A 25,521-nucleotide genomic window follows, 5' to 3' on the forward strand; every position below is an offset into this window, starting at 1 on the left:
CAATGATTAACCATAAGACCAATTATAATCAAAGCTTCAAATAAAGTACAACAGGTCCCTACAAGTGCATAAAATGGTGATCTGGTCAAAGGATACACCAATGAAAGGTTGTGCATTAAACTTCTGAAATGTATCTCTTTCCTGTGCAATAAACAACATATATTAATTTCAATATTTTAGAAGCAGTATGAAATGCAGGAACAACCAATTTCTTCTTCTGTTGCTATAACAGTAATCTCTGAAAATTTCAACTTCTGTTTGTACTACCACAGTTTATCACATAAGGTCAAGAGAAACTACACACTTCTACAATAATGCAATAGAATGATACTCCAAATAGCCCAGAATTTAATCTATGTACAAAAATAGCACATTGTATATGTGAGTTCAACAAAAGGCAGGAATGCATGGCACTTTTCAGTACATATTTTTGCCCTTTTACCCAAATTTAACGTTTCGTATACTCCATATATTCTACTATGTTCAGTGCAAAAATTCACATACTGAATAATATACGAAGAAGATTGCTACAGCAACAGTGATAATTAACAACATGCTTTTGCAGGTTTGTGAATCTGCTGTGACTGCATTTGTCTCTATATATTTGATGATAATTAGATCCAGATTGCTCTAGTTGGTAAAATGCTTTATCAGTGTCAGCCAGAGCAAATAAGCCAATTTGTTTATTCAGGTCAACGAGTCACTGACTGGATTTGTGGCCAAGAAATTTGTAAGTACATTCTCTGGAGGCATAAACAGAACACAATCAAGCTCATCATGGAGAAGTAGAAAGGCAGCATTCTGCCAAATCTCTATGTCCTCATCTGCTGGGGTAGTCCATAGATAACCTTGTTGTGAAGTATTTATGCAACATAAAACTTAACATTTTCAGTATATCTGTTTAACCTGATTATATGGGCCAGGAAACTAAAGCAAATAAGTTTTATAATGTACAGCATTACACAACTGCGACAAAGTATGATTCCTTTTGACAAAGAACAAATTTAAAAATGGCAAATACAAGCCCATACATCATTGATTTGATCTCTGATTTAACAATCCATCAGACACATTAGGAATATGATGGGAATTAACTGTCTTACACAAAATATTTGATGTAAAAATGCTCATATACAATGCAAATAATTTCAATTGGGAAGTCTAACATTCTTTGGCATATTACAGGGCACTGCTTATGTTGTGAATAAAGGTTTTGCAAATAACTTTAATGTGATAACTGTTTAAAATAGGTACAATATGCATCAACTGTTCCTTGAGATTATTTTCATTCCGTCATTGCAACTACAAAAAACGTGTGTTTTTTCATCAGATGCGTTTAGCTTTATTGAGGTAAACTGGACTGTAATTTAAATAACTTAATTTTGATTGGCTTTACTTTCAGAAAACAGTTCATTAACAATATGTTGTTTTTCATTTATGGTGATTTACATTTGATTTAAAACTTCCTGGCAGATTAAAACTGTGTGCCGGGCCGAGACTCAAACTCGGGACCGTTGCATTTCGCGGGCAAGTGCTCTAACCAACTGAGCTACCCAAGCACGACCCACGCCCCATCCTCACAGCCTTACTTCTGCCAGTACCTCATCTCCTACCTTCCAAACTTTACAAAAGCAGAGTGAAAACCTCATTCTGGAAACATCCCCCAGGCTGTGGCCAAGCCATGTCTCCGCAATATCCTTTCTTTCAGGAGTGCTAGTTCTGCAAGGTTCGCAGGAGACCTTCTGTAAAGTTTGGAAGGTAGGAGACGAGGTACTGACAGAAGTAAGGCTGTGAGGACGGGGCGTGAGTCGTGCTTGGGAAGCTCAGTTGGTTAGAGTACTTGGTCGCGAAAGGCAAAGGTCCTGAGTTCGAGTCTCGGCCCAGCACACAGTTTTAATCTGCCAGGAAGTTTCATAACAGCACACACTCCGCTGCATAGTGAAAATTTCATTCTGGAAACATCCCCCAGGCTGTGGCTAAGCCATGTCTCCGCAATATCCTTTTTTTCAGGAGTGCTAGTTCTGCAAGGTTCGCAGGAGAGCTTCTGTAAAGTTTGGAAGGTAGGAGATGAGGTACTGGCAGAAGTAAGGCTGTGAGGACGGTGCGCGAGTCGTGCTTGGGTAGCTCAGTTGGTTAGAGCACTTGCCCACGAAAGGCATAGGTCCCGCGTTCGATTCTCAGCCCGGCACACAGTTTTAATCTGCCAGGAAGTTTCATAACAGCTCACACTCCGCTGCAGAGTGAAAATCTCATTCTGGATACATTTGATTTATCACCTACATTTGGAAACGCTGTCTGCTGGCACATGAGTATGTTTTTAAAGTTGTGGTCTTTAGTTGCTCTGCAGAACCACTCTTTTGTTTATGTTTTACACAGCACACCCCTCGCGCACCACTGTTTTCTGTTTGTTTTTATACTTTAAGTATGTATTGTAGTTTGTGTTTTGTAGTGCTGCCAACATAACACTGCCACTACTTTGTCTTTATTTTTAGTTTATTGTATGTGTGTAATTCTATGTAATTATGTTGTTGTGTATTTGAATACTGTGTAAGAGTAGTGATGGGAGGGAGAGAGGGGTGGGTAGGAGAGGGTAAAGGATAGAAAAGGCTCTTTTCTCTTTCATGTAATGTCATCAATTATTTTTAATAGAGCCTGGTTTCCAATACTTACTTGGTCGTTGAGCATTTTTCAAATGTTGAAGGGTTTGTACCCTATTTCCTTATATCCTTTCACAATTTCTACAACTGGGCTGATAGATACCAGATCATTAATATCCGTCTGGTTTTAATTTTAGTTTTAGGGTGTGCTTTCATTTAGAGCTGCTTGTTTCGTAAGCAATGTTTATGCCTTGTTTTTTGAAAATGTTACTTATTTTATGTGTGAGTTTGTTGTGGCAGGTTATTGTATGACATTTTTTTGTAGTGGTGCAACTTGTATGTTTAGTGTGGTTTGATTAGTATTTTTCATTATTTTTCTGTTTAGTTTGTCTAGCATTGTTTCTTTGTGTCCATTTTTAATGCTGTTTGTTTTATAATGATATGATCATCATAAGAATCACTACAGACACACCTCCTCTTTCTCCAAGTCACTAACACAAAATAAACATATGCTCAATTTCCAAATAAATACTGGAAACAAGACCCTATATAAAATAACCAATGAAATCACATGAAAGAGAAAAGAGCCTTTTCCATCCTTCATTCTCTCCCACCCAATTTCAATTCACTTCTAGCTCCTCACCTTCTCGTCCAACTCACATTCCGTCACACTATTATACACTTTTGTTCGCTCATCAAGGTTTCTCCCTCCCCCACCTTAAAAAAAAAATCTCAGTCACTATTCTTATACAGTATATAAATACACAACAACAAAATTAAATAAATTACACACATACAAAAAAAAGAGTATAGGTCAAAAACAAAGTAGTGGCAGTGTTATGTCGGCAGGACTATAAAACACAAACCACAATACATACTTAGAAGTATAAAAACAAACAGAAAACAGTGGTGTGCGGGGGTGGTGTGCAATGTAAAACATAAAAACTGCATGGTTCTGTAGAGCAACTAAAGGCCACAACTATCAGTGTCTTAAGAAGAAAAACATCAATGATGTGCTAGCAGATGGCATTTTCCAATGTAGACAAGAAATCAAGCGGAAATAACAGAGTAAAAACCAACATACGGTTAACAAACTTTTATGATCTTAGAGCAAATTAAAATGTAAATAACTTAACTACAGACCACTGACAATGCTAAACCTTAATAAAGCTAAGTGCATCTGGTGTGGGGAAAAAAAAACTATTTTTGATAGTTGCAAGGACAGAATGAAAATTCCCTTAGGAATATTAAAGCAACTAAGGACAATATGACCACACAAATGAAGAAATCAAATGTTTCATTTAATACACCTTTTTAGCATAATTATTTATGTCATTTGAAAAATCTAACCAAGTAAACTATTCAAACCAGTCATAGATCTTTTCTGGTTCAGAGTCGACATTACAAGAGAATGGCGATTTTTAACTGAAACACATGGCACATAAAGATGTGATTGTAAGGGAGACAGCAGAGGCATTGAGTCGTCGACAGATGCACACAAAAGAGAAAGAAAACTTGTCTTTTCTGTGTGTACATCAAAGACTCAATTGCTTCTGCTATTCAGTGACTGGCCTTCTTTACTGCTAAATTACTTACATTCTACCTGAACTTTCCTTACTATAAAGGTTAGATAGTGATTTTTCTGCAAATTATCTGAAGTGTAATTTGACACTGTGGGATCCTAGCTAGACAAGACAGAAGACTTCAGAACATCCAAAGTCCACTTGAAAACTAGAAACAGTTTTTTTCTAGTAATGTACAAATACTCATTCTTATATTTTTCTTTACACAAATCCATCTTTCGTCAGAGGCATGTTGACCATCATATCTGGAAGGTGTGCTTGAAAGCTCTATTGCTTTCGGTACTGGTTTTGACTGAGGCTTTGTTTGATTGTTGAATGCAATGATGATATATTACCACTGACTTGCTATGCCTATCATAGTTCTTTGCATTAATATTTTGTTGTGCACTATGTGGTCAGTGCTTGACACACAATTCCTCATGTCAGTAAGGTTTATGATTTATCCACCACTATTTAAAAAGGCTGATAGCAGTGCTTGCACATTGGCTGATTGGGTTGCCAAATCCCTAAGACAATTGCTGAATGACAGATGTGGGAGAAATGAGGAGACTGGGAGACGGTTTGTGAACAACATGCATAAACAGAAATGTTTAATGAGCAGGAGGGAGGAGGAGGAAAAGGAAGAGTGAATATTTTAAGATCAGAATATGTATAAGGAAGAAGGTCTGGTCATGTTGCAGATGGAAAAATTATACTTAAATTTTCATGATCTGGTTGCCATGTCGCTTCCACCAATTTTCAGCTGATTTCAACAGCATTTCACAGAATATGATGAAACTTACAGGGTATGTACACAGCACAACTTATTTGTTAATTGTATAGTGGCACCCAAATTAAAACAGTGTCTGGTGTCCTCTCTCTAAAACGTACAGTGGTGTGAAGTACATAATATGCTAGAGATACACATGGAACGGACTTCAATACCCAAATAAAAGCATATTAATAAAATTATAACATGTAAGAAAGCTACTCACACAAAAAGAGCCTTGTTGTCAGTCAGTTTTGCTTGATCTTTAAGGTCACTATATCTTCGACGTAGAACACCAACATCAGGATGATTTTCTCGAATGTAAAATTCATGAAAGCGCTGGTCACAAATATTATATGTGACATCTTCAACCACTATCATTATAACAGCTCTGAAACATTATGTATCACATATATAGGTTTAAACTATAGAATGCCAATTATATATATAGCAACTGATGTAAGAAAATAATTATTTATACTTACTTTGGATTACCATAAATTTTCCATGCTTTTATCATTCCTCCACACAGCCCAGCAAGAGCTGAATTAGGTGGAAGCTAGAACAATAAAAGTTATTTCAGAAAAATTTACAAACATTGTGAGGAATACGGGGTCAATGTGTCAGCTGGACAGTACCTTGCGTCTTTTCTATTTTCTGAGTAGTTACCAAGTAGTACCTCAATAGCAAATTTATGAATGTACCAGAAATGTGGTACATAAATATATAACGAACTGATAAATAAACATGATCAGCATGACCTACTGTGCCACAGTGCAAAAAACCTATATACATCTCTTTTATGTATATTAACCTTACTTAATATCAGAGTTATGATGGAGGCAAATGTAAAAGATTTAGATACAGTTTTCTTGCTTCACAAGCTCTTGACTGCAATTAGATGATTTCAACAATGCATAGCAAAATGGGGAAAATCTAAGGAAATGAGGCCCATCGACTGTGGGTTAATTAAAGATGGAACATAAGCATGGTCTGGCAAAGGACCAGGAGATAATCAGGCCTATCCTTGCAAAGGAACCATCTAAATACTCACCTTAATTAAATTAGAGTGATCAAAGAAGAACCTTGATCTGGATGGTGACAACTACTCCTCCCACATTAAGGCACACAACACTGTGTTATGATGAAGGTGTATACCTTTCCCTCATGATTGTGACAATTTACTGCCTCATTGATATTCCTTGTCCTATGCAGCATTAATGTTATGTGGTTAGCAGCTTCCTTTCTGTAACTATCAATCAAAAGACACCTATATAAACCTTAATTCTGAAGTTCTCACCTTTGCCATCAGGTAAATGATGAAGTTGCAATTATGACAACTTAAATTTTGTAAAGGCAGTAGCTGTACTTTGGTACCCCTAGAGAGATGGGAAAAAAGCGGTCTTTGGGCAGGTCTGAAGAATAGAAGCTGACAAACAGAAATATGTCTTTTATTCACAGGTCCTATCAGCTGAAGATGACAGTGTGTGTTCGTGTCCGTATATTTTGTACACTTGAAAATGGGCTTATTCTGATATCTAATATAATACAGGCAGTTCCAGTGTTGGTCCATTGGGAATGGGCACCTGTATGTGTTACTCGGCTCATATATAATATAACATATTAGACCTTCTGGTGACAAACAGACCCGAACTATTTGAAAAAGTTAACGCAGAACAGGGAATCAGCGATCATAAAGCGGTTACGGCATCGATGCTTTCAGCCATAAATAGGAATATTAAAAAGGGTAGGAAGATTTTTCTGTTTAGAAAAAGTGACAAAAAGCAGATTTCAGAGTACCTGTTGGCTCAACACAAAAGTTTTGTATCAAGTACAGATAGTGTTGAGGATCAGTGGACAAAGTTCAAAACCGTCGTACATAATGCGTTAGATGAGTATGTGCCAAGCAAGATCGTAAGAGATGGAAAAGAGCCACCGTGGTACAACAACCGAGTTAGAAAACTGCTGCGGAAGCAAAGGGAACTTCACAGCAAACATAAACATAGCCAAAGCCTTGCAGACAAACAAAAATTCCGCGAAGCGAAATGTAGTGTGAGGAGGGCTATGCGAGAGGCGTTCAATGAATTCGAAAGTAAAATTCTATGTACTGACTTGGCAGAAAATCCTAAGAAATTTTGGTCTTATGTCAAAGTGGTAGGTGGATCAAAACAAAATGTCCAGACACTCTGTGACCAAAATGGTACTGAAACAGAGGATGACAGACTAAAGGCCGAAATACTAAATGTCTTTTTCCAAAGTTGTTTCACAGAGGAAGATTGCACTGTAGTTCCTTCTCTAGATTGTCGCACAGATGACAAAATGGTAGATATCGAAATAGACGACAGAGGGATAGAGAAACAATTAAAATCTCTCAAAAGAGGAAAGGCCTCTGGACCTGATGGGATACCAGTTCAATTTTACACAGAGTACGCGAAGGAACTTGCCCCCCTCCTTGCAGCGGTGTACCGTAGGTCTCTAGAAGAGCGCAGCGTTCCAAAGGATCCCCGTTTTCAAGAAGGGACGTTGAACAGATGTGCAGAACTATAGACCTATATCTCTAACGTCGATCAGTTGTAGAATTTTGGAACACGTATTATGTTCGAGTATAATGACTCTTCTGGAGACTAGAAATCTACTCTGTAGGAATCAGCATGGGTTTCGAAAAAGTCGATCGTGTGAAACGCAGCTTGTGGTATTCGTCCAAGACACTCAGAGGGCCATAGACACGTGTTCACAGGTAGATGCCGTGTTTCTTGACTTCTGCAAGGCGTTCGATACAGTTCCCCACAGTCGTTTAATGAACAAAGTAAGAGCATATGGACTATCAGACCAATTGTGTGATTGGATTGAGGAGTTCCTAGATAACAGGACGCAGCATGTCACTCTCAATGGAGAGAAGTCTTCCGAAGTAAGAGTGATTTCAGGTGTGCCGCAGGGGAGTGTCATAGCACCGTTGCTATTCACAATATACATAAATGACCTTGTGGATGACATCGGAAGTTCACTGAGGCTTTTTGCAGATGATGCTGTGGTGTATCGAGAGGTTGTAACAATGGAAAATTGTACTGAAATGCAGGAGGATCTGCAGTGAATTGACGCATGGTGCAGGGAATGGCAATTGAATCTCAATGTAGACAAGTGTAATGTGCTGCAAATACACAGAAAGATAGATCCTTTATCATTTAGCTACAAAATAGCAGGTCAGCAACTGGAAGCAGTTAATACCATAAATTATCTGGGAGTACGCATTAGGAGTGATTTAAAATGGAATGATCATATAATGTTGATCATCGGTAAAGCAGATGCCAGACTGAGATTCATTGGAAGAATCCTAAGGAAATGCAATCCAAAAACAAAGGAAGTAGGTTACAGTACGCTTGTTCGCCCACTGCTTGAATACTGCTCAGCAGTGTGGGATCCGTACCAGATAGGGTTGATAGAAGATATAGAGAAGATCCAACGGAGAGCAGCGCGCTTCATTACAGGATCATTTAGTAATCGCGAAAGCGTTACGGAGATGATAGATAAACTCCAGTGGAAGACTCTGCAGGAGAGACGCTCAGTAGCTCGGTACGGGCTTTTGTCAAAGTTTCGAGAACATATCTTCACCGAAGAGTCAAGCAGTATATTGCTCCCTCCTACGTATATCTCGCGAAGAGACCATGAGGATAAAATCAGAGAGATTAGAGCCCACACAGAGGCATACCGACAATCCTTCTTTCCACGAACAATATGAGACTGGAATAGAAGGGAGAACCGATAGAGGTACTCAAGGTACCCTCCGCCACACACCGTCTGGTGGCTTGCGGAGTATGGATGTAGATGTAGATGTAGACCTGTGGGCAGGTGGAAAGAGTAGGCAAGTGGCCCAGTTTCATGTGTCCCGTTCATGTGCGGCCTGCCTGGCCAGTCCTGGCAGCTTGAGACTGGCCTGTAGAATATGTTCAGGTATGCTACAACCTGGCTGTAAGACTGCTACGCATCAGCCAGTTGTGCAACCCTGCTCAAATGTACTCCTGCCCCACAAGCTGGAACAGCTTAACTGATAACACCTAGCAGGCTTTTTCAGTGTGCTTGCCTACCACTGAACACCTCATCCCTGTGGTAAATAGCAATTTTTCCATTTCATATTGTTGTTATTAATAGTAAACTGTTATGACCTTGTTATACAACTGCAGTTGCTTATTACCATTAGATTTAATGAATGAAACATAAAATAAAAATATACAGATCATAAAAAATTACAACACTTACATTTTCTAGCTTCTCTTCATGGCCCAATTCACGCAAAACATATCTGAAAATTCAATGCAAAATTCAATAACCAAGACAGTGGCTCTAATATATTATGTAGTGTCTCTCAATAAAGAAAGGATGGAGTCCTTACATTTATGAGATTTTATTTTGTGGACCAGTATTTACATTCTGTAGGCAAAACTTTCGAATCTATACTAGCTTTTGGAACTATCTGTGAGTTCCTTCTCCATAGGAAGAGGAGATAAGGACTGGTTGGTGAAGATTTAAAAAAGGGGCAGGTCACTCAAACCCCAGGATGAGAGGGAGCCTTCTGTTTTCACAACTGTTGGGTCCCTCTAATACTGGAGTCTGAGTGACCTTAATCTTTCCCAAGAATGGAACTAACAGCTCCAAGAGCTACAATAATTTCACGTACTATTTTGTCACCAGTACTAACAATTCTTCCTTGTGAAGATAAATACTGGGCACCAATTCTGTCTCAAAATTTTACAGTGTAAAATTTCAACTTTCAAGAAATGCAATAAAATGATTTACCTTTTTCATTTTTACAAATTCATTACAGCATCAAATATGTTGTTGGATTAATTTATTCAATCAGCTCTAGACAAAAGTGGATAATTGCAATATTAAATCTCACATTCTACTCATTTCTACACAGAATGAAGGTGTACATTTTGCTCTGCTGAATATGTATCACAAAAATATACAAAATCAGTACAATCAACTTAAGCCTTTCCACAGTTTCTGGAAGAGCAATACCAAAATATCGACTTCAAAAAGCACTTAGAATAACTTTACAAACAGCATGCACCTACATATTGTACTAGATACTGGAAAGAGGTTATATCAAATTCTACAAGCATTATGTTCCCTAGCCACCAGGGTGACAACTATCTTAGTTACTATGTCTTGCTCAACAATATTTGTTTGCTTCAAACATTGCAAATATTTCATGACACATACACTTGGCAGTGCAGCAAATGTCCAGAGCTGAAATGTGATCTTCTTGGTAAATAAAGCAGGAGAAAAGCCATGTAATAAGATACCTGTAGTGTTCATTAAATTACAGAACAGTTGTAACTCAGAATCTGACCGAAAGAGTTACACACATTTGTGACAATCAGCAGAAACACACACACACACACACACACACACACACACACACACACACACAAGAAATCCTTTGAGCACTAATTTCCAGTTTACAGACCCACAAAAGGCAATTACTCTGGTGAGATGAAGTCAGTGACTGAACAGTGGCAAGCAATACACATCAATTATGGTGACACCAACAAGGCTTAAATAACTTGAAAGTTTTTCTACATGTGTGCTGCTGTATCTGCTTTGAATCTTCCACTTCCCCAAGTGAAAATTTTTGTTGTTACATTCTATCCTGGATTTTCCATTGTTTAATTTGGTACTGTTTTAATATGGTGTTTTGATTTAAAAAATGGTTGTATAGCATTATTGATTACAAGACCCCATCTAGGGATGTTCAGATGCCTCATAGACGCCTTTCTATTTCACGCCACTTTAGCACCTTTTGCATCTCTGTGATAAAGGTGGGATGAAATGATTAAAAAGAAAAATCTCCACCCCAGCCAGGAATCATACCTGGGATATTGATCTGGAGGCAGCCATACTAACTACTACAGCACAAGCTGCCATCTTTGGCAAAGAACATAAAATTAACAGGCTGAAGAGGTTGTCAATCTTATTCAGATATTTTGAGCCATGGATAGTGTAGACCATGTGATGTCATCATCATTCAAACTTTGTGTGAAAGATTTTCATCTCCAAAGACAATCTACAGTCCATGAAACTGAGTTCATGATGTTTCGCATTTTTTTGTCACCTCCTCCCAGGAAGCTAGGTTGATATTCTGATGGTCATCATGGATTCTAAGCAAAGAATCATGTCACTTTTTTCACATTGGCTATTTTATTTCCACCAATATGTTTTCAACAGGGTTGCAGGTGGTCAGCTGAGAAGAACAATCTACCTACACTCCTGGAAATTGAAATAAGAACACCGTGAATTCATTGTCCCAGGAAGGGGAAACTTTATTGACACATTCCTGGGGTCAGATACATCACATGATCACACTGACAGAACCACAGGCACATAGACACAGGCAACAGAGCATGCACAATGTCGGCACTAGTACAGTGTATATCCACCTTTCGCAGCAATGCAGGCTGCTATTCTCCCATGGAGACGATCGTAGAGATGCTCAGTTGGACCAGCGTTCGTGCTGGACGTGCAGACCGTGTGAGACGACGCTTCACCCAGTCCCAAACATGCTCAATGGGGGGACAGATCCGGAGATCTTGCTGGCCAGGGTAGTTGACTTACACCTTCTAGAGCACGTTGGGTGGCACGGGATACATGCGGACGCGCATTGTCCTGTTGGAACAGCAAGTTCCCTTGCCGGTCTAGGAATGGTAGAACGATGGGTTCGATGACGGTTTGGATGTACCGTGCACTATTCAGTGTCCCCTCGACGATCACCAGTGGTGTACGGCCAGTGTAGGAGATCGCTCCCCACACCATGATGCCGGGTGTTGGCCCTGTGTGCCTCGGTCGTATGCAGTCCTGATTGTGGCGCTCACCTGCACGGCGCCAAACACGCGTACGACCATCATTGGCACCAAGGCAGAAGCGACTCTCATCGCTGAAGACGACACGTCTCCATTCGTCCCTCCATTCACGCCTGTCGTGACACCACTGGAGGCGGGCTGCATGATGTTGGGGCGTGAGCGGAAGACGGCCTAACGGTGTGCGGAACCGTAGCCCAGCTTCATGGAGACGGTTGCGAATGGTCCTCGCCGATACCCCAGGAGCAACAGTGTCCCTAATTTGCTGGGAAGTGGCGGTACGGTCCCCTACGGCACTGCGTAGGATCCTACGGTCTTGGCGTGCATCCATGCGTCGCTGCGGTCCGGTCCCAGGTCGACGGGCACGTGCACTTTCCGCCGACCACTGGCGACAACATTGATGTACTGTGGAGACCTCACGCCCCACGTGTTGAGCAATTCGGCGGTACGTCCACCCGGCCTCCCGCATGCCCACTATACGCCCTCGCTCAAAGTCCGTCAACTGCACATACGGTTCACGTCCACGCTGTCGCGGCATGCTACCAGTGTTAAAGACTGCGATGGAGCTCCGTATGCCACGGCAAACTGGCTGACACTGACGGCGGCGGTGCACAAATGCTGCGCAGCTAGCGCCATTCGACGGCCAACACCGCGGTTCCTGGTGTGTCCACTGTGTCGTGCGTGTGATCATTGCTTGTACAGCCCTCTTGCAGTGTCCGGAGCAACTATGGTGGGTCTGACACACCGGTGTCAATGTGTTCTTTTTTCCATTTCCAGGAGTGTATTTGACAAAACTTCCCCACTATTTTGTGCACAGAAACTGGCCTTTCTGATAACATTACTCTCTCAGGACTTAATTTTCATACTGACAGGGAACATAATATCGCTTGTAATACAGAATGTAATGGGCACAATAAGCCAACTATCTACCATGCGAAGCATTCCCAGTCCATGGAGAAAGCTCCAGCCCCACACACTATCACAAACACCACTGCAAATCTCCCCCCCCTCCCTCCCCGCTCAACACACTATCGCAAACACCACTGCCATGCACACATAAGAGCTTGTTCATGCACACACATGCACATCAAGATGACTTGAGAGTATGTTGAGGACCGAAAAGAACAGCTTGTGGCATGTACACTATGACTGAGTTTGATCTTTCACCAGTTATGAATGACATTTTCCTCAGCAAATACTAGCTGCTAAGGTAGAGTTCACTGACTGCATTACATTTGCTTTGCCTGGCCTCTCACAGCTGTTGCTGGGACAGATACATCATGACAAGGAAACAGTATTCATTTCAAGTTAACTGCATTAGGAAAAAAAGTCATGATGTGTTCACTGGTGAACTATATTGGGTGTACGTCGAAACATGCCAAAGTCCAGTTCCTGTACACTTATTAGATTCTAGTTTTCTGATACCATTTTATCCACTATATACATTTTACCATAGCATGCCCTGGCATCCAACTGATAAATTTCCTTCCTTCACAACAACAGCCACTAATAGCCTGTTAACAATGAGGTGCACCTCATGAATAAAGTGACTGGACTCAGAACAAAACAGTTCGTGAATAAGACTTTGAATGCCATACTTCCAATGGCTACTAAAGAACATATGATAACCTTAGACATATGTGATTTACTGCATAAGACTGCCAGAATATGGCCAGCACATGCAAGATTTATTTTCCCATGCCATATTACTCCACAAGAATGCCATTGAGAACAATTTCACAGTTCGGGTGAGGTGCCCCAGTAAGGAATCTTAGCACATTTTTCCACAGACCTCTTTCGCAATTTCTGAAGGTAGTAGTCTGACAATGAGTCTTTTGCGCTACAGTGTTGTAATCAGAATCTTCTATCATTTATTTTTCCTATATTTTTCAAATGCTTGGAGAACTAAATCTGAGCTGTCCCATATCACTGACCTCAAAGAAGAAAATGTCACCACAGTTTCCAAGTTGTCATCAGTTTTACCATTCCTGCCACTACTGGCTGGCTAATTAACAGAAAGAACAATACATACTGTTTGCGCACCACTTGCTTTCATTATTAACAAATGGTTAGAATTTGGAATTTTTCTAAATCGATTCAAAATTTCAGAGGTTGTACCTGTGCTCAAAGGGTGAGAACCATCTACCCCAGAATTACAGACCAATGTCTGTTTCTAAAAAATATTTGGGACACTAAGTTATACACAACTTTCTGAAAAACTTGACCATCTCCGCAATTGAAAGCAAGATTTCTGTCAATTAAAAAATACTATTTCTGTTTCCAGAATGAAATTTTCACTCTGCAGTGGAGTGTAAGCTGATAATATCTCTACTAACCTTGAAATTGTAAATGAGACTAACAGCATTTGTTACACTATCTACATCTCTCGAAAATGACCAGTGTCATTTTTAAGGGGGGTGACTAATATTTTGTCCAGAGATCTAAATGATTAATGGAAAGTCTCATATAAAGATGTGAAACAAATACTAACAAAGAGATAGAGGGGCTGGTCAATACTTACCTCAGCTCAGTACAGCCGATAGATACACAAAACAACAGAAAATTTACGTATCTTGCTTTCGGAACTTTGTTCCTTCATCAGGGAGGAGAGAGGGGGGAAAAAAGGGGAAGTGGATTCAGTTACTCAACACAGTATTCTTGATGACCATGTTTTACCCTTTCTTCTACATCTTTATGATGGGTACACTGTGGGCACTCCCATTCCAAGATGATAACAGCAATGTTCACAGAGCTGCATGCACACATCCTGGTACACACTTGGGCACCATCTTCCACCTTGACTAGCCCACCAAATCACTCAATCTTACTTCCACAGAAAATGTATAGGACTACTTGGAACAGAAAATGAAACATAGTAATCAAAATATCTGCAACTTGGTATGTGTACAGAATCTAATCATTAGCTGGATGTGGTGTACTTTAAGGAATGTGTGGACCCTCTTCCTTACTGGATAGAGGTAATTATCAAGACTTGACCCAGTGTTACATTTATTAGCCTGTCTCCTGGGGGGGGGGGGGGGGGGGGGGGGGGGGGGAGGGTGACAATTTTTTTGTCTGATGTGATGTTTTCATAACATTTTTCATATGTTGGCTGAAGGTATATGATCGATCAAAGTACATTCATAATTTATTTCACTTTGACACACTAGTAAAGACAGTTCCATTCAAAAACATGCAAACGACGGAGGTCTTACGTGGCTGGATGCCCCTGAAAACATCATGTACCAAATCTCTATGGGACCTCAAATGATGTGTATGTTCTCTTCACTTTGCAGCAACAACCTCCTATCCCAAGCAGCTGCCTCTGCTCATCAGTCTGGTGTGGTTAAAGTGATTTATTACTGGGCTTTTTCATGACAATGCCTACCATAAACAGCGTGAAGCTCAAGCAGAGCATGCTTGATAAAAACAAGAACACACCCTTCACTATTGAAAAAGAGTAAGGAAAATTAGGGTTTATTGTCCTGTCGACATCATGGTTATTAGAGACAGAGCACAAGTTCAGAATGTTTCAAGGATGTAGAAGGAAATCAGCTATGCCCTTTCAAAGGAACCATCCAGTCATTTTGTCTGCAGCAATTTAGAAAAATAACAGTATGAGAATGGACATATAGGAACAATGTTTGGCCCATTTTAGGCAAAACAAACAAGATTTTTTGCACTTGTTTGTGACCACAGATGAAACTTGGGTGCACTACTATACCCCAGAGACAAAACAACAGTCAAAGCACTGGAAACATGCTGATTCTCCACCACCAAAGAAAGCAAAGACAATTCCTTTGGCAGGAACAGTTATGGCACCAGTGTTCTGGGATGCAAAAGGGATTCTGTTTGTAGATCATCTCCACACTGGGCAAACAATTACTGGAGAATATTATGCTAACCTCCTGGACAAATTGCAACAAAAGATACGTGAAAAAAGGCCAGGGTTAGCAAGGAAGAAAGTCATCTTCCAACAAGACAATGCACGCCTGCACACATGTGCCATCACCATGGCAAAATAACATGAGTGAAGGTGTGAATTGTTGCCACACCCACATTATTCACCTTATATGGCTCTGTCAGACTTCCATCTCTTCCCAAAATTGAAAATTTTTTTGGTGAATGAAGATTCACTTCAAACGAAGAACTGATAGCCAGAGTTGACAACTATTTTGCAGGCCTGGAGGAAACTCAGTTTCGAGATGGGATCAAGGCACTGGAACATCGTTGGACCAAGTGCATTAATCTACAAGGAGACTACATTGTAAAATAAAAAAAGTTTCAGTGATGTAAGTACTTTTTTCTATTCCGTTCTGAGAACTTTTCAAACCACCCTCATAAATCTAAATCTGAATGGCTGAATGTGAGTCCAACATGCTAAGCACTGCACCACCTCACTCGGTCACCCACTTTTGAGATGCTTGAACCTATTCATGAAGATCCTAAGCTAACCACAGGTGACACAGGAGGTATTAAATAGATTTTCCCTGAACTGCCAATCTGGAAGCTACCTCACACAAAATCTTGTGTAAACTTGGTGACTGCTACTGCAAGTAACACCAAATATTGACAATCTAATGGCAAAGTCAACTATGTGATCAGTTTTCATGAAAGATACAGGATGTCCCACTCAAACCTCCCTGATTTCAAGGATCCAGGAGAGCAAAACCACAGTAGATATGACAATGAAAAATGCACCACATTGTAGAGCATCTCAGAGAATTTATATTACCGCATCAGAAGTGCCAAGTATCATCACCAGAGTGCAGCATGGTCACATGAAGTGAAAATGGCAACTCCACAGCAGCGAGCGCAAGCAGTAGTGTGGTTTGCAGAAACAAAATCGCCGATTACTGTGCAAAGAAATTATTGTTGTGTGTATGAATGTGATCCACCTGATATGAAAACAATTAAGGAATGGTATAGGAAGTTTCTGGCAACAGGAAGCGTTCTGAAACATTCTGGCGGTGCTCGTTATGGAGTTTCAGTAGAGACAGTGGAGGACATCAGACAAATGTTTCTCAGAAGCCCACGTAAGTCAATTTATCAAGCATCTAGACAACTTGATGTATCTCAATCAACATAACATGGTGTAGTTCACCAGCATCTTCATACGTGTGCTTACAAAGTGCAGATTCTGCAACATCTGGTACCAAATGAAAAACCATGCCGACAACAATTTGCTGAGGATATGCTGCAGTGTATTGATAAGGATGCCAGCTTCCTGGAAAGATGTTTATTCTCAGATGAGGCAACCTTTCATCTATCAGGAAGAGTTAATAGACATAATGTTCAGATTTGGGGTTCGCAAAATATGCACTTTGTCACTGAACATGTTCGTGATAGCCCTAAACTAAATGTCTGGTGTGGGCTAATGCATGACAGGATTGTTGGACTGTTTAGTGCATGGGTCAGTGTATCTGGACATGTTGGAGCAGTTTGTGTACCCTCACATACAAGACTTGCAACCCAACACCACATTTCAACAAGATGGAGCTCCACCGCAATGGTCAACAGCTGTTTGGAAGTCACTGGATAGGAAATATCCCAATCGCTGGATCGGACGTGGAGGACCCACTGCCTGGCCACCACGTTCACCCAACATTACGCCGCCTGATTTCTTCATGTGGTTGATTGGGGTTTAAGGGACCAAACAGCGAGGTCATCAGTCCCTTGTGTCAAAGGTGGTCCATTTGGATGGATTTACATCTCAGAAGAGTCATAATGATAAAAGAAAAAGGCTACAAATGTAAAAATGCAGTGGTGTTGTCAATGGTGAAAACAAAAGGTGGGAAGTGAGCAATTGGGCAACCCCAAGGCTATGCTAGAGGCAGAAAATATCCCACCTCTGACACAGTACAGGCAAGACCACCTGCTATTCGAAAGTGTTCAACCGCTAGAATGTAAAGGTGCTTATTGTAAAAGGAGACTAACCAAATCTAAAAAGCGATAAAAACAGAGTAAAAGAGAGACAAAAGAGGATGTTGGCCAGGGAGGGGAGTCAGGAACTTCCAAACACAGCTTACAGTGGGAGACACCCCAACCCTCACTGCCCCCCCCCCCCTACTCCAGAGGGAGATTAAAAACCTTAGAACTGAAAATAAAAACCACTTTCACGGAGGAAACTGAGGACCAAGTAAACCATCTGGGAATCATCTGCCAATATTAAAGGTAAAGGGTGGGGAAGTCTGTACTTAGTACGTGGAGCCAAAAGAAGGGGGCATTCCACCAAAATGTGAGCTACTGACTAGAGGTCTCCACAACCACAAAGTGGGGGTGGCTCATTAGGGAAACGAAAACCGTGGGTCAGCCTGGTATGGCTGATGTGGAGGCAACCCTGGGTGGTCGAGTCCATTCGGAAGAGGCGGAAGGAAGAATGCCATGGGACAGGTGTCACCTTAATCACACGAAGTGTATTAGACAGGGAGGTAGCCTCCCAAGAGTTGGTCCATGATTGTGTGAGATGGTATTTGATATGAAGCCATAAATCTGCCGCAGGAGGGGTACAGAGAAGAGGGGTAAGTGATTGCTCCCCCAGCCAAACAATCAGCAAGCTCATCACCTGGGAAACGGCCAGGGACCGCAAGGAAGCCAATGGAACAAGCAGGATAGTGAAGATCAGCGAGATGGTCATGGATGGCCAAGATCAAGGGATGGCGGGAAAACCACTGGTCAACAGCCTGAAGGCCACTCATTGAGTCCCTACATAACAAAATGCGGTTGAGTTGGGACCGTTGAATAAAGGTAAGGGCCTCGAAAATTGCCATCAATCCTACAGTAAACACCCCACATGCAGTTGGCAGGAGATGATTTTCCTGGCCAACAGAGGACATGAAGGCATATCCCACATGATCAGCAGATTTAGAGCTATTGGTGTAAAATGTAACAGCATCCCGAAACTCCCATAAAATTTGGCAGACAAAACAAATGGAACTCCATCGGGGGAATGGAATCTTTCAGACCTCGGTGGAGATCTATCCGAATCCGGGGCCGAGGAACTAACCAAGGGGGGGAGGGGGAGGGGGGTTGGGGAGGGAATGTGGGAGACAGGACGAAGAAGGAAGCTGAAAATCACAGTGAAGAGACGCAAGGTGGAGCCCAACCAGTAAACCCTCCCAAGGGCTGGAATGAGGATAGAATAGGAAGGATGAGTGGGAGAGGAACGGACAATGATTGCGTAGAAACCAGAAGCTGGGACCGCTGAGCAGAAAGGGGGGAGATTGCAGCTTCAACCAGGAGACTATCAACAGGGCTAGTAGGGAAGGCACCAGGGGCCAAACAGATACCACGATGGTGGACCAGATCCAGGAGGCGCAGTGTGGAAACAAAACCGTGGGACCACAGGTAAGTGCTGTGCATCGAGGTAGAGCTCCGGATCGGGTTGGACTGTAGTATGGTGACAGAGGTGGACCACCCGCTATTTTAAATAAGAGAATTGAAACCCGTGTGAGAGGGTCCATGCAGAGGCACGCCGTATAGCACCCTGGAGCTGCCGCTCTGCAGAGTCCATTGAAGAGGAACTAACCCAAATGCAGAAATCATCCACATACAAAGCAGGGGTGACCAAAGGACTGACGGAGGCCATAAGACCATCTATTGGGGCCCCAAAGACCCCACTCATGAAGTGTAAGAAAGATACGATGGCACCAAGCCATATCATAGGCCTTGCGAAGGTCAAAAAATACTGCAACCAAATGGCGGCGCTGGGAAAAAGCCTGCCAAACTGCGGATTCCAATCGAAGTAAATGATCAATTGGAGACCGTCCCTCTTGGAAGGCACACTGGTAAGGGGACAATAGATCCCGAGATTCGAGGACCCAATTGAGCCGATGGGCTACCATGCGTTCAAGTAACTTGCAAACAATGTTTGTGAGACTAATTGGCCGACAACTTTCGACAAACAGGGGGTTCTTAGCAGGCTTAAGGCGGAAACCATGATGCTATCCCTCCATTGAGAAGGGAAGTCACCCTGAAGCCAAATACGTTTAAGAACCTGGAGCTGTCATTGTCGTTATTGTGGAGCACTGAGAAGTTGAAGCAATTGGTTATGAATGGGGTCTGGGCCAGGGCCGTATCATGAGAAGAAGAAAGTTCGGAAAGAAGTTCCTAATCAGTAAAAGGTTCATTGTAAGATTCTCACTGACAAGGGGTAAAACATAAGGCGGAAGCTTAGGCCCGTTATTTATGGTGAAGGAAAGCAGCTGGATAGAAGGTTGATGCTGATGCTGTTGCAAAATGGGTCGCAAGATGTTCCGCGAGAATCAATGGGTCCATGCAAAGGCCATCCGAAAGGGCAAGTCTTGGGAGGTTAGACTGCCGATGGCAACCTTGGAGAGAGTGAAGTGTAGCCCATACCCGTGACAGAGGGACAGTAGAATGAGGAAAGAAACAAAGCGTTCCAAACATACCCCTTTGCTCTGTTTGATTAAGTAACGAGTTTTGGTGTGAAGGCGTTTAAAGGTAATAAGATTGGCAGCCGATGGGTGCCTCTTAAGGTGTTGGAAAGCTTAACGGCGATCACGGATGGCAATGGCAATGGCAATGGCCATACTCCACCACAGAACTTGCCGGCAGTGAAATGGTCCAGATGAGCATGGGATAGCAAGCTAGCAGCGCGAACAATCACATCAGACACGTCACATAGGGCTTCATCAATACAACCCAACAAAGAAGGAGAAAAAACAACCTGTGCAGTATATAGAGGCCAATCGGCACATTGGAAAGACCAACGAGGTAACCTGTCCATTGGGGAGCGGGAAGGGAGCGAGAGAATCAACGGGAAGTGGTCACTATCGCAAAGATCCTCGTGTGGCGACCAGTGTAGTGAAGGGAGGAGGGAGGGAGAAGAAAGAGAAAGATCAATGACAGAAAAGGTACCATGACTGGCAATGAAATGGGTACAGGAGCCATCATTAAGAAGTCATCGTCTGCAAGAAACTGGTCTATGAGAAGACCCCAACTAGATGGAAATGCACTGCCCCACAGGGGATGATGAGCATTAAAATCCCCGAGAAGGAGGAAGGGAGGAGGAAGTTCCTGAAGAAGGGCAGTTAAGGCAGCAGGTGTAAGAGTCCTGTCAGGAGGGAGATAAAGATTACAAACTATGACCCCAGAGTCCAGGTGGATCCTAACAGCAACCACTTCCAATGCAGTTTGGACAGGAATCCACGTGCTAGCAATGTCCGTACAGACCAACGTACAATCACCACCAGAGGCCCGCAGGGGGCCGACCCGATTTCCACAGAAACCACCGAGGGTTGGTGAGTGATCATCAGCAAAATGAGATTCCTGTAGAACCACACAAGCTGCAGAAAGAAACAAAATAAGGGATTTCAACTCCAGAAGGTGATGGTAATATCCATTACAATTCCATTGGATAACCACAGAACGATGATTCAAATGGGGGGTGAGCAGGCTAATGCCAGTCATGCTGCCGGGTCACCATCAGTCACCGACAAGGAGGGGGGCAACATCCATAAACAGCAGGTCAGAGTCAGGTTGCGAAGGTGGGGACGGGACCCTGGCAACACCAGAGGCTTCTTGTCCTGGGACTTATGTTTCTTCTTCTTTTCTGTTTGAGATCGAGGAGGGCTGTGTTGCAAAAAGGAGCCAGCTGTAGCAAGATCTGGAACAGAAATAGAGCGGGCGACCTGGGGGCCCACAGACCATGGTCCTCATGGTCATCATGTGGCAGCAGACCTTTGGCCTGGTTGGCCTGGAAGGTGCTGGGAAGGGGGGTCCTGGGAGGGGCGCCCTTGACTGGCAGACACCAAAGAAGTGGGACATTTCTCCGGCTGGGGAGGGGGAGCGGCACCTGGACGGGAGGCTGTGGGGAACATCAGGGGGGGGGGGAGGGGGGGGGGGGAGGGGGGAGAGGTGTTCAGGACTGGGGTAAGGAAGGGGGAGCAAGGGGTGAAGATGTAACAAAGCATAGCTAGATGTCATTGACACAGGATGAAGACATGCGTACTTCTTACGACCCTCAGTGTAGGTTAGACGATCAAGGGACTCCTGTATCTTCTTTTCCTTCTTGTAACCCGGGCAATCCGGTGAACGTGGAGAATGACTGCCATGACAGTTAACAAACACAGGAGGGGGAACACAGGAATTCTCCTCATGGCTGCAATAGCTCGGGGCCCCGTGCTTGCCACGCACGTATGCACGAAAGGACTGTGAGCCCCCTGGGGGGATTTCTTCATGTGGGGATTAGTGAAGGATGGCTTGTATGCAACCAAACTGGACAATATTCCTACATTGCAACATCATATCCTAATGCGGTGGCAACAATAACAGAGGAGATGTTACAAAGAATTTGGCAAGAAATTGAAAATAGGAACACACAAAGCAATAACGACCATATGACTTTTCTTAAGCCAATATCAGGGAAGATCAGTTTGGATTCCAGAGAAATGTAGGAACACGTAATGCAATAAAGACCCTATGACTCTTTTTATAAGACAAACAAATCTACGTTTAAAGTATTTGTAGATTTACAAAAAGCTTTTGACAATGCTGACTGGAATATTCTCTTCAAAATTCTGGAGATAGCATGGATGAAACACAGGGAACAAAAGGTTTTTTACAACTTGTAAAGAAATTAGATTGCAGCTGTAACAGTCAATGAACATGTTCAACAAGCAGTATTTGAGAAGAGTGTGGAACAGAGTTGTAGTGTATTCCAGATCTTGTTTAATATATATTTTGAGCAAGCAGTAAAGGAAACCTAAAAGTTACAGCAAAGGAGTTGGAAGAGCCATTGAACAGAATGGGTAGAAAAGAGGTTATTAGATTAACATCAACAAGAGTGAAAGAAGGGTGATGGAATGTAGTAAAATCAAGCAATGCTGAGGGAATTAGATTATGAAATGAGACCCTAGTAGTAAATGAATTTTTCAGTTTGGCCAACACAACAAATGATGGCCAGAGTAGAGAAGATATAATTTGCAGGCTGGCAATACCAAGTAAAGCATTCTGAAAAGAAGAATTATTTGTTCACACAGATCACAAACTCAGGTGTTAGGAAGTCTTTTCTGAAAGTATTTGTGTTAGAGCCTTGTATATCAGTGAAATGTGGACAATAAGTAGGTTAGGTGAGAAGAGAATAAAAACTTTTGAAATGTAGTGCTACAGAAGAATGCTGGAGATTAGATGAGTAGACTGCATAACTAATTTTAAAAAAGGAAATGCTCCACTTGATTAAGAAAGGGAATGGTTGATAGGACACATTCTGATTCATCAAGGAATCATCAGTTTGGTAACGGAGCGAGGTGCGGGCGCTGTCAATTATACAGAGAGACCACGGCATGAATGCAGTAAGCAGGTTCAAATGGATGTAGATTGCAGAGATGAAGAGGTTTGCACAGGATACAGTAGTGTGGAGAGCTGTATCAGTTTTCAGACTGAAGACAAAAAACAACAACAGGAGCTTATGAATTATACATCACTTTTGTAGACCAGGCAAATGCTTATCATATAATTCCTAGAAAAAAAACTGTGGGAACCTCTGGAAAATATAGATATGGACTATTATTTATTGCAGATGATTATGGAAGTATCTGGACACAGTACTGCACAGTTTAAAAGACGTTCAAAATTATCAACCCTTGTTAACTACAGCAAAAGACAGCAGTCTGTCACCTACTTTATTCAATTTGCTTGTGGAAGAAGCTCAATGTAAATGGAAAACAGACTGCAGATGTTACTATGTACAATTGTTTTCATTACACTTATCAGATGATTAAACAATGGAAAATCCAGAATGGAATGTAACAATATTACGAAAAGTAAAGTGTGCACGCACCATATAGTGGAGATGCTGAGCCGCAGATAGGCACAACAAAGGCCAGCAAGGCCTTTGTCAGAAATAGATGACACACACACACACACACACACACACACACACACACACTCTCTCTCTCTCTCTCTCTCTCTCTCTCTCTCTCTCCCCCCACCTCATCCCTGCACACTAGTAATTGAGTGAATTTATATTACCTTTACAGAAAAAGAAAAATGGAGGCTAGAAGTGATGGATGGTTGGTGTGATGGGTGGATGGATGGATGGGTGGATGTATGGATGGATGGATAGACTGATGGGTTTAAAAGGACCAAACTACAAGGTCATCAGCCCCTTAATCCTTCATGTGACAAGCTGGGAATATTCGGGCAATATTCAGCAGTTGGCCCCTGTAGTGAGACATCCTCCTCTAGCATTACTTTTGCTCAATGGTAGTTATCAATACCAGTATTATTTTTTGAATTTTGGACAGGTCAATATTATCTCAGTTTCTTTACTGAAAACTTTCATATAATTTTATAGCCAGTATGTTATATTTCAAGTTAAAATTTTAAAAAGGAATTACTTTATAAAATATTTTAGTTTCAATGTTATAATTGATAAGTAATAGTTCTGAACGCACAGTTAATTATTTTAATTATTTGTTTTTAAGAAACATGAAATTACGAATGATAGTAACACTTAAAATTTCTATTCTTAATTATGCAATCCTGTACTGTTTACTATGTTTATTTCTGGATTCATTTATGAAATAATAATCGAAATTAATAATGTAACAGAAATTTGTAGAAATTCATTTGTTAAGAAAAATTGTAAACCCTTTGGAATATTGTTATTTCCACATAGTGTGGGAGTGGTAAGCTTACCTCTGATGTGACTGGACGTATTTTTGTGCGAACAATGTAATTTCATCTTTGTTAATGTGAAAAATCAAAATACTGTATGATATACTGAAATGTAAGAAAATACATTTATGTAAAAAAAGAAAAAAGCTGCAACAACAGTCTTCAGATTTATTATTTCAAAATAACTGTGAGGACCTGATGTCAGATTTTCCAGCCTCAAGAATCGGGCCCCTAGACAAGAAGAACTGGAGCCATCTCAACATGACAAACAGTAAACTAGAAAGAAAGTTGTTGTAATCTTTGCTTGTCTCAAATCTTCATAAAAGACTTTGTTTATTAATTACTTGGACTGGGCATTGTTTAAGTGGACAATAGATGGAATCAAGAAGGCGGGGGGAGTTTACACCACAGAGTCCCCACACATGGAGGGTAATGAGGATATGGTGATGCCTTGCCCTACACAAGTCGAAGAATACAGTGATAAGATGTTGATGCTGGGCAACAGCTGACCGAACAGCAGACTCCAGCCAGATCCAATTGTTAGCAGTAGAACAGCCTTGAAAGAAACCGCCCTGGGACGTAGCCAAAAGACTCCGAGACTCACGCTACCAACACCATACTCAGCTCACCATATAGCTGAGCAACTTGCAGAGAACATTAGCAAGGCTTATTGGGCAGGATAGCTGTCCATCACAAGGAGGTGTTTACCTGGTTTCAGTACTGGGACAATCACACTTTCTCACCACTGACACGGGAACTCACCCTTACTACAGATATGGTTGAAAATGGCAAAGAAGTGATACTGGCATTCCACTGATAAGTGGGCATTTGGCTGTGGATGCGGTCTGGACCTGGAGCTGTCAGGGCAAAAGGCTAGAGAGCTCAGGCATTCCCACTCACTGAATGGAGAATTATAAGGTTCCAGACGACTTGTAGTAAATGGTAAAGGAAGTCACTCTAGCTGCTATCTGAGGACACGAAATGCAAACTGATCATTCTCAGACACAGAAGCTCAAGCATAATTAAAAGTAAAACATTCAGCAACAGGGACTGGATCAGTGTACAGATGAAACCATTCACAGAGATGCCAGGTACAC

The 25,521-nt window shown here is 41.8% G+C and overlaps 1 protein-coding gene across 3 annotated transcripts in view; it reads right to left on the reverse strand.

Moving 5' to 3' along the window:
* Positions 1-25,521, reverse strand: part of LOC126092075 (glutathione synthetase-like) — a 150,765-nt gene that overhangs the window by 20,943 nt on the left and 104,301 nt on the right. For all 3 annotated transcript variants that reach the window (XM_049907495.1, XM_049907494.1, XM_049907496.1), the window contains exons 6-8: positions 9,183-9,225; positions 5,414-5,487; positions 5,155-5,319 (exon numbers count right to left, since the gene is read on the reverse strand). In XM_049907495.1, the coding sequence (XP_049763452.1) occupies positions 5,155-5,319; positions 5,414-5,487; positions 9,183-9,225 (282 nt within the window). The remainder of the gene's footprint in view (positions 1-5,154; positions 5,320-5,413; positions 5,488-9,182; positions 9,226-25,521) is intronic.

The sequence above is a fragment of the Schistocerca cancellata genome, chromosome 7, assembly GCF_023864275.1.
Source record: "Schistocerca cancellata isolate TAMUIC-IGC-003103 chromosome 7, iqSchCanc2.1, whole genome shotgun sequence".
Lineage (NCBI taxonomy): Eukaryota > Metazoa > Arthropoda > Insecta > Orthoptera > Acrididae > Schistocerca > Schistocerca cancellata.